Source organism: Pristis pectinata, chromosome 16 (genome assembly GCF_009764475.1).
Source record: "Pristis pectinata isolate sPriPec2 chromosome 16, sPriPec2.1.pri, whole genome shotgun sequence".
NCBI lineage: Eukaryota > Metazoa > Chordata > Chondrichthyes > Rhinopristiformes > Pristidae > Pristis > Pristis pectinata.
The window spans coordinates 26,998,497-27,012,225 of record NC_067420.1 but is presented as its reverse complement, the minus strand read 5'-3'; the positions used below and the strand labels follow the sequence as shown (position 1 = coordinate 27,012,225).

Here is a 13,729-nt window from a genome sequence, read left to right as displayed (position 1 = left end):
CATGAGAGAGACACTGAGAGACAACCTTCATGAAGGAATGATTTTGTATACTTTGATTTCAGGGAAGGGAAAGTAGCAGTGTGGGCCCGGGACCCTGGGACGATATTGTTGCCTTCCCAGAGCACAGGTAAACAATCATGTGTCCCAATAATGCTCATCTGAATAACATAGATCTGTTCCTGAGCAGGAAAGGCTTCCACTCCCTCAGTATGCAGGATATTGAGGATTCCCAGAAGAATTTCTTGACAGTCAAAACCATGCTTCCAGGAAGCACAGATGATTCCTTCATTCTGAGTGACCACATTGCCCCTGGGGGGGGCTCAATGTCTTCTCACTCCAGAGCCCAGATACAACTAGATTTACCAAATGACATGGATGATACAGGAATATACTACAGCTCTGCTGAAGGTAAGATTCTCTTGCCTGCATCTGTTTTGGAGCACCTTGAAGAATATGTGAAGCAGATATGGAAGACAAAAGAGACTGGAGATGCTGGAATCTGGAAGAAAAATCAGAACACTGGAGGAACTCAGCAGTTCAAGCAACATCTGAGGAGGCAAAGGGTGTAAGTCGATGTTTCAGGTCAAGTCTGTGAATCGAAAACTTCATTACTGTGTGGTGCATGCTGCAGAACTTTGCATACAGTAGGACACAACCGGTGCTGGAGGAAGAACAACTGGGAGACCCAAAGCCTGAGGGCCAGGAGGCAGAGGCTGAAGTAAAGCAAGAATAAGAGGAGCAGGAGGAGGATGGTGACTACCCATGGAATATTCCTGTTCAGAATTTACAGCCTGATGTCCCTGTCAATCAGAGGAGGCAAGCATTGTCTACACAGAATATAAGGGACTCATTGACAGAGAGATGCTCCTTCTGCAAAATCATGGTCCCCAAAGCAATTCAAATGACGCTTTCCACACTCCAATTGTTACCAAAAATATCATCTTCTTCTTAAGCAGTCCCTCCAGGTTGAGGATGACTTCTTTCCAATCCATTTCTGTGGGTTCTGGGGTGACCGATGAGGACAGTGTGTTATCTGTAGACTCTAGAGAATTCACAAAGATCTGCAAGCATGGTCTGCAGACTGAGGTTGAAGTGACTGTGGTTCAAGAGTGGAGTAAATGCGGGTTGAACAGCTTCCCATGTATCTTATAGATTAACAACGCTCCAGTGGGAATCTTGTTGGAGGTGAAATCCAATATTGTGGTGAGAAAATTTGAGAAAAGGGTTGGTGGAATGACACAACCTCACTTGATCCCAATTTGCATCAATGGGTCTATAATGGAACCTTTGGTTAGATTATGGTTTGCAAGCCATCATGTATCAGTGTCATCTCCCACATCAGGGAAGAGGAGGACACACCAGGGACAACAAAAACATTGTAATTATGACAGGAGACAAATCTAATTTTGGGAACTACAAGGGGATCTCCCACCCATTACCATATGGAAAGGAATCACAAGAATTCTCTTCAACCACCTCCACCCAGCAGTTGACGAGCTGCTCTCCAAATTGCAATGTAGATTCTGATCATCAATCTGCACGATGGACATAACCTTCATCATGTGACCATTCCAAGAAAAATGCAGGAAGAAGCATCAAACACTATACAAGACCTCCTTGGACCTTACAAAAGTCTTTGACCTGTCAACCAAGGGAGACTGTGGAGAATATGGTTGTACTCAAAATTTGTCCCACAATCTGCCAACAGAATGCACTGATAAGCAGACAAGAAGCTCAGATGACTCTTAATAATCCATCACATGCTGTTTTGCAGATCCATCTGCATTGATTATAAGACATAATGAATGAATCCTGATCCATTTACCAAAGTGGCTTCCGATAACAGTTTTCAGCAGTCTGCAGTTCAGTCTGACTGATTTTGTGAGGGCAGTAGATTTATTTCTGGTTTGCACAATTGGGAAGGGTTACTCACAGCTGGAATAAACAAGTGGAGTTGCTTAGTGGGTCACTAGTGAGCCTCTTACCCCCCCCCCCCAGTAAACAGTAACCCCACCCCCCCATCATTTGTCTCACTGATGAATAAAATAAAACAAATTATAAGTCTTCAAAACATCAGCATGGGCTCTGCGTCCACTCAAGTATTTCATTCAAAAAGCAATAAAATGGCTGGATATCTATAATAAAACACAAAAATGTTAATTTTCAACATTTTCCATTTTTATTTCATATATTTTATTCCCTTGTTGAAAATAAGTTTGCAATTGTATTAGAAGCTAGGTATGTTAAAGTTTGTGTGAAACATGAGAAAATTAGCTGAATTCCTTTTCATCTAGGAAACCATGGCTCTTCATAAGTGAAGCAGTTACCAAACCTTGAATATACACCAAATGGACAAAACGTTTAAAAAGAAATCTTTAGTTTTATCAAAGTAATTCAGCATGGCTTCATTAGAGAGTTCAGCTAATAAGAAGAAGAAAATGTAACATGTGTAGAAACAAAGTACGAATAATATTTGTCGAGAGCATTTACTGATTAAATACCTGCAGCATTGATAATGTTCCAGGGATGGAAGGAAACACATTCCTCTGCACATATGCCGGAACCACAGCTGCATGGTGTTTCCTTGGAAATTATATCTCCTTACATCACTAATGCATTTCTATGCAAGTGTATTTGGTTTTAAGTTTTTCAGTGTGAAGACTAGCTGAGGGCAGGATCATTGAAACATGGCTTCATCAATGCACCAGATCTGGTCAGAGCAAGAAAGAGCCTGTGTTACTCTGAACTGTGGCTAACCTTTTTGAACTTTCAGACCTGCTAACCAGAAAAAAAGGCTCAAGTCAGGAGTGTGAAGAAATATTTGCCTCTTGTTTGGATGGTCAAGGCTTTAAAAGAGCCTCATACAATTCCAAACAGATCTTCTCAGCATCATTCACCGGATTCTACATCTAACCTTTTCCATTCCTATTGTAATGTGACCGGGGCACTTACGGTTTACAGAATTCACTGCATCAATTAGTTTGAAAGCAGTTCTTTCCCTGAAAACTCAGCCAGCAAGAAGACACTGTAACAAGTCACAAGAACATAATTCCATATGACATAGGAGGCCATTTAGCCCATTAAGCCTATGATAGCTCCCTGAACAATATTATTCCTCCACTAAATTTACCTTTAATCTATTCTCCCCACATTCCCATCAATTCTACCACCCACCTACACCAGGGGGAATTTACAGTGGCCGAACAACCTACCAATCCACTTCTGCTCGGCATGTGAGCTGAAACCTGAGCACCCAGAGGAAACCACATGATCACAGGAAGAACATACAAACTTCACACTTTTATAAAACACCTCTTCTTGCTGTGCACAATACCAAGAAACATCTTTTAATATTATAAAAATTGCAACTATCAGCAAACAATTTTAAGTACATAGATAATGGGTTTCACCATTTTTGTTAAATTTAGCACAACCAATCACAGTCCCTTGCAGAAATCGCGAAACTGGTCAAAAATAATTTCAAATAGCACCTGGGTGGATCACAGCCACAAACATGCATTAAAATGAGACCTGCAAATTTCCCAATGGAACCTCACTCACTTAAATGCAAGTTCTGACAAACTTCTGTACAGCACCTCCACTAGCTGCATTAGTGTGTCACCAAAGTTTGTCTCATGACCTCCAGTTTTGTCTTTAAAAGCCAAGGCTTCCTGGTTCAGACATAGATCAATTTTTCTACATTGGAGGGCCTGATGTAATGGAAATTTCCCAGCAGTACCATCGGGTTCACATCAGTTCAAGAAAAAGATCCATTACCAACTTCTTGGGAAACTAAGCACTGACAATAAATGCGCCTTGCCAAAGATATCTGATCCTGAAAACAAACAAATATATCAGTGAAAAAAACCCTCAGCAAATATAGAGATAAGCTTCAAATAAAAGAGGAAATCTGAATACATTTACATTCTGTGTAGTTCATTTACAGGGAACCTGCTATCATTATCGCACTCTGTCAAATTCACATTACTTGCTTCAGTGATCTGATGCTCCTCTGGACAGAGAGGTACTTGAATCCAGGCAAAACCAGCAAGTATTACAACTTAGATAGTCAGCTGTGAGACATCACTCCACTCAGCCTGTTTAAAAGTGTCAAAACTGTGATATTTCACATTGCTGATTAAAATGCCTCAGGTCTGTGAATGTTTCTATAATTTAAGGCTTTTAAAGTACTACAATTTATATTTTGTTAAAAGATGCAGTTTTGATAATAGTGATACCATAATCTATCAGGAAATATAGGACTAGAAAATGAGTAATAAATGGCTATCAACTCTGTCTCCTTCCTGAGAACCCTTACTGCAAAATGAATTGTGTGATTCAATATTTGTCACAAAGAACTTCCTTCGAGAAAAATTCTCAGACAGGATGCTTGTGAAAATGACTTAAGTTGGTATTACCGGCAGCACAAGGAAGACTATGACAATTGTGGCCCAATGCCTGACCAATTATTTCAATCTTTCAATGGAGGATGAAGCAACATATTAACAATTACATCACCTAGTAAGGTTCAAACCTTTTTGTTTAAAGAGAACAGTATTTTAGGATTTCTCAATAATGATAGTAATACTGTGTACTAAGGCACACAGAGCTAGAGCCAAACAGGTATCATTTCTTCTCTGTGTTGAGTTAGCAGATTCCTGGTGATTGTAATGGTGCAAATGGTGTCAATTAATCCATTGGATAAAAAGATTAAGCATCAATTTTTGTCCCACCCTAGACTTGCCCAGTGGCTCCTGGTAGAAAGTTTCCCAGGGCACTGTTCTTAGACTTCCACCCAACTGACAGGAGCAAAATTAGGGCCATTTACCCCCTGGAGTTTGTTAAATTAGATCACATGATCTTTATCTTCACTCCATTTGCATGTCTTGGTTCCAAATCCCTTGATAGCTCAGTCTAAAAGACTTATCGGTCTCATTTTTGAAATCTATCAAATAACCCAGCCTCAATATCTTCTCAGTAAAGACAGATCCAAATTCCTAGTGCATATTGTGTTAATGAATGTTTCCTGGCATACTTCTTGAATGGCCTAGCTCTAATATTAAGGTTGTTCTTGAAGTGGACTCTCCAGTCATAGAAAATAGTTTTCCTTTTTCTACCTTATCAAATCCATTAATTATCTCTATAGTGTTTTCTATTCAAGGGAATACAAATCTATCTACACATCTTGTCCACAAAATCTAACCCTTTTAGCTTCATTGTCAATCCAGGGCCCAGAACTGAATGCACTGCTACTGGTAAAATTCCAAACAGTGTTTCATACTTTCCATCCTTTTCCATTTCAGTTGCCCTAAGTTAAGGCTAACAATGTAGAAGTAATTATTATTTTACCTATATAGAATCAAATGCAAAATATTGCTAAGTAATTGAAAATGCACTGTAGCATGCTTATATTTTTAAGCTTTGTGATCTATAATGGATTGTCAATTGCATATGTTATCTTTCTGATCTTACCCTGAAACGTAGTGGGATATTGAAGTTCTCCAGGAATAGATGAGATAAATGGACTGAACAATGTTCTGTATTTACAGCATATCTTAATCAAATGTTATTAATTTGATAGCAAATTAGCTATTCTTAACATTAATTAACGGAACAAGGAAAACTGAAATAAACATAAACTTGTCAATATTAAGTGGATCCATTTTGTTTTTAGGAGACATAAATTCATAGCAAAACTAACCAATTTCATAAACATTATTGTACAAATGTATTAAAAATAGCATACAGGACTACCTGACTAACCTATTGTATATAAACAAAGACCTATACCCTTTATTATCTTGTGTCAGTTTTCAAGAGGACTGGTCCATTATCCAAATGGAGATGTCTGAAAAATGTCTGGCATGTGTGGAGGAACTGATATATAACTAATAAAATGTTGCAAGGAAGCTGATTAAATTATGATAAAGATAATTGGAGTAGGTGAGAAGATGGCCCAGGGTGAAGTAGTCCTGAAAAGATAGCTATCAAAAAAGTTCAACACTAATGCTTCAATATTTAAATGTCAAGCTGACCTGTGCTATTCACATTGCATTCCCTAAATCTCATCTCTGGAGATCCAATTTCCCTATCAGATGATTTGCCACACTATCCAACTGTTTATTTCCCACATGCCTAGGTGGTGTATCTTGCTGCTTTCTCCACTTCTAGCTTCCTGGTTAATAATAATTCAGTCAGCAGGAAGTCCCTTTTAGACTCTGGGTTGCAATTTATTTCTACATATTTGCTTTATTTTTCTATTTCACATCAGTTTTATAAGTACAGATACAGAAACCCAAATTTAAATACCTGTAACTTTCTTTTTATTTATCTATTCAGAATATCAGGCAGAGCTTCACTTAATAAAGTTACCTTTGAATTTACAGTACCTCTCATTTTGTACCCCATACTGTAGTGGTGTATCAGTGTAAATAGTGTACAATGCTTAGAGTGGTGTTGAGGCCAGTCTTCAGCAGCATGGATTAGAATGGTATTAATTGCATCAATTTAAATTATTGAAGATAATTAGCACAATATAAACTGATATTCAGGAATTTTTTTAAAGGCAGTTTAGAAACTCTCTTCCACATCTGAACTTGACAACATTGGAGACACAAGACACTGCAGATGTTTGAATCTGTTACATAAAGCAAACCACTGCAGGAACTCAACGGGTCAGACAGCATCTGCAGAGAAAAATGGACAGTTGACGTTTTGGTTGATACCCTCCATCTGGACTGCGAGATAAGGAGCTCAACCTGGAATGTTGACTGTCCATTTCCCTCCACAGATGCTGCCTGTCCCACAGAGTTCCTCCAGTAGTTTGTTTTTTGCTTGACAACATTGGAGAAGACTAATCCATAAAATGGAGTCAGTTAATATTGAATGAGTGACTGAAGGATAGATCAATCATAGCTATTTATTCTCATGCTAGTCCCATTTGCCCGTGTTTGACCCATATCCCTCTAACCCTTTCCTATCCATGTACCTGTCCAAGTAACTTTTTAAATGTTGTTAATGTACCTGCCTCAGCCTCTTCCTCTGGCAGCTCGTTCCATATACTGACCACCTTCTGGGTGAAAAGGTTGCCCCTCAGGTTCCTGTTAAATCTCTCCCCTATTATTTCAACTGTATTGAATATTGATTTACAACCTCAATTTTTGGGTCACCAATGATGGAATCTGGCCGCCTATCCGCTGCTGCTTGTCGTATGATTGCCTTTGTTACATTAATGGCCAAGCAATCCATTTTGTTTAAATGGAAGGATCCAATACCTCCCACCACTTTTCAATGGTTTTCTCAAACTATATCATGCTTAAACTTAGAAAAAATTATGAGTGGCACTGTTGATTCTTTGCTTAAATTTGAGGAAGTTTGGAATCCATTTATTCAATATTTTCATATGATATAGATCCCTTTTCAAAAATCTTTGAATTTAGAGGAGCGGAGTTGACGACATAATAATGCTCTTTGTTCATCGAGAAATATCAGTCTGTTTTTTTTTATTTTGAAATTTTTTTTAGTTTGTTTCATTTTATTACTTACAATTTTTTTTTGATTTGGGTTTTTTTATATAATAAATCTTTTTCTTTCTCCTTTTGATTTTTTTTGTAATATATTCATTTACCAAGAAACTGTGGGGCCTAGAATATATTTTTTATTCTTTATGACTATATATGTCATGATGTCCTCCCGATCTCTTTGTATTACGTGTATAACTACCGATGTTATATGTATTAATCTGTATTAATTTGAAAATTAATAAAAAGATTGAAAAAAACTCTCCCCTCTCACTTTAAACCTGTGCCCTCTAGTTCTTGATTCCCCAACCCTGCGAAAAAGACTGAGAGTATTGACCTTATGTATGCCCCTCATGATTTTATACACCTTTATAAGATCACCCCTCATTATCCTAAGCTCCAATGAAAACAGTCCTAACTTACTCAACCTCTCTTTGTAACTCAGTTTCTCAAGTCCCAATTCAGTCCCTCGAGTTTTGAGGGCCCTGAGAAAATGTTCTTCAAGCAAATAACAGGGGCTGTTTTATGTTTATATCATATCGCACAAAGCTATTTCAAAATAAAGGAAATTGGCCTGGAGTCATTACTGAGATAAAATTAAGTAGCCTTAGAGATAGGAGAAAGTGACATAGACATGTAAATTGATGTTAGATAACTTTTGTAAACTATTTTAACAATTTTAAGTAAGAAGTATTTGTGATCTCCCATCACATAAGCAGGACAATCCTGTTGTTGTTTGAAAGACAGTTAGTGGGTCCCAAATATTCCGATATGATTCTTTTAGGGTATCATATATATATAACATAAGGCAAGGGCAAAAGGCTGGAGAGTGAATGGAGTTTCAGGACTCTGATAAAAATCAGACTCTCAACAAGGTACTTGTCATGAATTCAGAATCAATATTCAGGCTAATACAGAACCTTTAAAATGAGTATGTTTACAGGGAGGAGACTGATGATGTTTTGGAGGAAATGTATTCAGAAAACTTTTGCTACTTGGAAGGCAATCTAGAACTTTTGGATAGTGAGCAAATGCACGATCAAATGTGTTCAGGCTTACAGGAAATGGACCATCATATTATGGAAGCAATTTACAAGCTGAAATGTTTTGTTAAATAACAGAATTTATTAACAGATTTACAAAATGCAATTACAGCAAAAAAAAACTATATTTACAAAAGTGTTTGAGACTTTGTTAGAATTATACATTGAAAGTTAGCGGTAAGAACAGTTTTAAAAACGCCAATATATTGTGCTATATCCACCGAAAGCTGAAAGGACAGTTCAAAAAAATCTCAACATTTACATTTTCATTTGGATTTTATGCAAAAGTAGTCCAATCACATTTTGTACGTGCTGCTACATAATGGCTTACAAAACAAAATTATTCTGTTTGTAATAATCTCTGATTAATACATTTTCGCTTTTAGTATTAATTTGCTTCGGCCACCGAAAACTCCTGTATCATTTGTTTTACAACCAGTCGCTTGTTATTTTTAGGTTCACTTTAATTAACCCCTTTCCCAAATCGGAACCCAATCAGTGATTTCCGCACACTTCGGCTTAAATAGAAGCAAAAACGGTTTAATGACTTCTTTAAAAATGGTGTATTGAGAATAAACCAGCACGGGCACTTAACAGTTTGAGTGCTGCGAGTTAGCCAGTGAGGCAAGCACTGTAATAGACAGCATTGCTGGCGTCCGACAGTACAGAAATGAAACTACTTTCCTCGCATGCGGATACACCTCTGGGGTTCAGTTTCGACAGAGAGAGGTGAAAGGTTTGCGCAGAGGTGTCCGGACGAGTCCTTGCCAGATTTAAATATTGGTCAAACTCGCTGCGATCAACATCTGTCCAAAACTCAGTTGGACCAAAGTGTTCCACGTTGTCAATGCGTTGCGCTTCGGGGGGAGGCGAGAGCTGCCCCAGGTGAGCGGATACGCTGCCCTGACCTCCAGGGCACAGCTGGCTGTAATACAGATGTTGTGGGTTCCTAACCAACTCACCCACATTGGCAGAGATTTGGTCTGAGTAGGACAAGGCATCTGTCTTCTCCCGACTGTAATCTATATGATGACGGTAGTTTCCATAGGAGATATTACAGTCTTCCTGCGCCTGCGGCGGAAAGAACACCGGATCCAAAACGTCCAAGGGAGACATCTCAGGAGTGGGCAAACCATAGTTCTCGAACTCCGAACCCAGTCCGTGCAAATCTCGGTAGTGACTGAGCGAAGGGAGTTGATGTTGGCCTGAGGGTCTTCCCTCATGCTGATTCCTGTTGAAGTTGTCGCCGCCAACTCCCTGATTGGTTCTGAGAGCAGAGCCGTGATTCTGGGGCAGGTTGTGTGCTAGAAGGTTGGTCTCCATTCGTTTGACTTTTTTGCTCTGTTTCTTCCTGCGTGGTCGGTATTTGTAGTTGGGGTGATCTTGCAAGTGTTGAACTCGGAGTCTCTCAGCCTCTTCCACAAAAGGGCGCTTCTCATCAAAAGGAAGAGATTTCCATGACTGTCCTGCAGATTCATTAAAAAAAGTCATTCACTTTAACTTCACCGTAACACAATACACCGGGCATAAGTTAATTGAATGTAAATGATAACGGACTGAGTTAAAAACAAACGTTTAGATAAATAATTTAATTATAGCAACTTGTCATGACCTCCTGGGGAAAGGTAAATTGTTCTGATGGAGGCTTTGGTTTATTTACATTTCTGTCATCAATGCAACATTACAACTTCTGATGCAGTCACATACTAGTCCTAATGTCAATCAATTTCTAACTTGGTTTCACATCACGTTGTCAAATCTGCGCATTTGGAATATAGCTATTGCTTTATTAACAGCAAAAGCGAAATTAATCAGTTAGCATTTCTTCAATGTCTTCCTCGCTATAATACATCTTCATTGTGCCTGCGTCCTAATGGTCAATACACAGTGTCTTTGCTTACCAAGCATTTTACTTAGTACTGCATTGTGGAGATCGGGGTTTTGTTGAGCCAGCCTTTTTCGTTCGTCCTTTGCCCACACCATGAAAGCATTCATAGGGCGTCTGATCCGCGATTCGGTGTCGCCTTTCCCCTCCGCTTTACTCGCGGGTTGAGCAGATGCAAGACCGGTTTGAGAGACAGGGCTCTCGGACTGAGCCCATGGAGAAGCGGCCGTGTCCAAGCCAGAGCCTCCAGGCTGCGAATCCTCTACACAGCAGTATTCGGCCTCAGAAATACTCATTCCAGCCAAAACACTTTTATCTGACCGCCTATAGCCAGTTGCTTTCAACAGGGCGGATCTCTTTGACAATCACAAATACCTCTTCAAATCTTAACAACTTCTGTTCTTGGCTCCTCTGCTCCAAGAGCAGATATACAGGAGCAGCACCAATCAGAAATCAGGAGGCGTGATTTCACCAATCAAATATAAAAAACAAGTTGTAGCGAGGCGGAGGTTTCACCAACAAACCAATGACTGCTGGCTTATACTTTTAAAGGCGGCTCCTTGGGCAGTGCGATTCTGATGAACTCACATGCTGGATAACTTTAACAAATCAACACCACGTACAGTAGTTGCTCTCCATAAAATAAACATGTGGATTACTGTAAAAGTAACAACTGCGAATGGTTTCAGATTTAAGACCATAAATTATGACATTGCAAATTCACATAGCAGACCGTAGATCAAAATTAGCCAAGGATTCACTGAGAAAAGAGACACTGACAGTACAAATTATGCTTCTCAGATAACCAGTAAACTCAGGTATTACACAGAAGAGGCTTCTGAAATCAGATATTTCCCCTAAAAGTATGGATATGATAATCTCCTGGTTGTCTCCAGTTCGTGTGCCATTTAAGAGGTGGATGATTATTTGGCTCAGGGCAGACTGGAGATTATCCTTGTCGATGTAAAGTGCAATTAAGTCATGACAAACGAGAGCTAATATATTGACCATGTGAATGCAATTTCAAGGAAGGCACCTATTCAGGTGCTATTGTGTTTTACCGGGTGTATCTGTGGAGACACTGCAGAAAATTATTCTTAATAAATTTAACGGATTAATTGGAGGACTTCCTCGGACAGATTACAGGTTGCTGGTGTTGGAAAGTAAGACGTCCGGTTTTTCTTCAATTCTTTCGAATATATTACAGAAATTAAATCACCATTTCCAAACACGTGGGTTACATTTGGAATACTGTACAATGCCTGCTAAGGCCCTAAGCACGACAAATAATGATAATCGGGTTTGGGGAAAGTTTGAAGGAGCAATGTTAATCAGAACACCAGGATACCACGTGATCTTTTGTGTCTGCCTGCTGTGAGCTTCAGTTTCGTAGAATCAACCAATCAACAGTGAAGTGTCAGCCTAATTCTGTGCTTAATTGCACAAAAATGTTAGAATAGGTCTGTTTCCAGTGTATGCTGTTTGTTCAGGTGGGTTCATTCTTTAGCATCTTAAACATTTTATTTTTAAAAACAAACGCGATCAAATACATCATCTGACCAGATGTTATTCAGGAATAGCGAAGAGAACAGATTCATGTAAAAAAAACTCTGAATAATCATATTGCCTTTAAAAGTAGAAATCTGGAATTTAAGCATTTTTATATTATTCTAAGTTCAGTTCCGTACTGAAATATACTCCAAAATATGTGATCTGTCAGTTCAACAACTCCTTCGAGACTATCAATCCATCCTGTATACAGAAACTTCATTTACTGGCGGCATATAACTTGAATTAGATTGTCCATCCATTCGGATGTTACTGTGTCATTCCCTGGATATCGCAATGTGCTTTGCCCATATGTAGCACTGGTATTAATGGGAACTGAATTTGGTGACAAAATAATTCCATGCAATTTGTCTACTGTCAATAACATTTATATGGTATGTTTTTCTTACTTTCATTGACGTTTGATTCCGGTCGGATGTTTTTTGGATATCTTGGCCTTTCTCCTCAGTTAAGGCGATTGTAAATAGAGAAGGTGCACAAATAAATGTTTAAGCACTTCTGTTGAAACATTTGCATGCCGTTTTATTAATACCAGCTAATTTGGTGCATAGGAAGGTCCTCCCAAAAGCAGAGGCGAAGAGCAGTTTAAGGTAAATGTTATCTGAAAGGTCGAGAGAACTCTCAATTAGCACAAATCTGAACAGGCCTTGGTGTAATGTTTTACCAGAGGGACGGTGGAGCATCTAGTCAACCTGGGATTAAGAGATCAAACCCTGGAACAGAGTTTGAATCTACAACCTTCTGACTCAGTGGTACCAACGAATGCCGTGATAACAATTCAAAATGTTAAGATGTTGCGATTCTAAACTTCAGGTTAAACACGGTTCCATTGAGTTAGGAATTTTTTTTTTAGAAACAGAACCTCTTTCTGCGTGTCTACGATGTCCTTTGCTACAAGTACACTTGCAGTGGAGTTCTTCAAAGCAGCTTCCGGTTAGGTTTAAAATAGGAAACTCTGGTGAGATACAGTGGAGTGTAATTTTTCTTAACTGACTATTCGGAAATGTTAACAGCGATTTTGACAACACTTGAAAATATTGTTGACATATAAATGTAAAGATCCATTATCGTGACAATTATTAAATTAGGTGACCGCTACATTGCTTAGTGACGTGACTTTGAGGTCCAGGTAAAATTGAACCAAAAATACTTTATTTTCTCCTCGGCTGCTTTACAATTTTAATACATTAGTAATTGATTTTTAAGAACTTTAACACCGAATAGCAACGGAATATTGCGTTCAAAAGAAGCTACAATGTCTTTTTGAAAAACGAAGCGTGCCAGTCACAAGAGCCACGCTTATTAATCTTGCTAAAGCTAAACTGACTGACTGTAAATGGGATCTTAAAATTATTGTCAACAGCAGTAAAGCGACGTTATCTTAATGACAAATGCCATTGCCGATTATTCAGTTAAAAATTATACTCTTATCACATTTAATACGAAGTACTAAAACTAAATAGTTTAAATGCAGTTTTCTCGATGTATTTACAATTAGATTCATTAAATGCTGTTCAAGGTTTCGCTTGTTTACTTTCGCACCATTGACAAGTAACTGATGCAAGTCTTGTTAACTTCCTACCAATGATTATGTTGCTGTCAGTCCAACTTTTTTAGAAATAATTTACCAATATCCCAGCTCCTACTCCCAGAAATTGGTAAAATTATTACAAGTAAAATATTCTCCACAAAATAGCTCATACGGGAATTTC

General features: G+C 38.5%; 1 protein-coding gene across 1 annotated transcript; it reads right to left on the bottom strand.

Annotated features, from left to right (window-relative positions):
* Window positions 1-8,661: 8,661 nt before the first annotated feature.
* sox18 (SRY-box transcription factor 18) lies at window positions 8,662-10,830 on the bottom strand. The gene is made up of 2 exons (XM_052031307.1): window positions 10,465-10,830; window positions 8,662-10,029 (listed from the first exon to the last, which is right to left on the bottom strand). Exons 1-2 carry the CDS (start codon window positions 10,742-10,744, stop codon window positions 9,176-9,178), a joined length of 1,134 nt encoding a protein of 377 aa, XP_051887267.1. The 5' UTR covers window positions 10,745-10,830; the 3' UTR covers window positions 8,662-9,175.
* Between the last annotated feature and the right edge of the window lie 2,899 nt (window positions 10,831-13,729).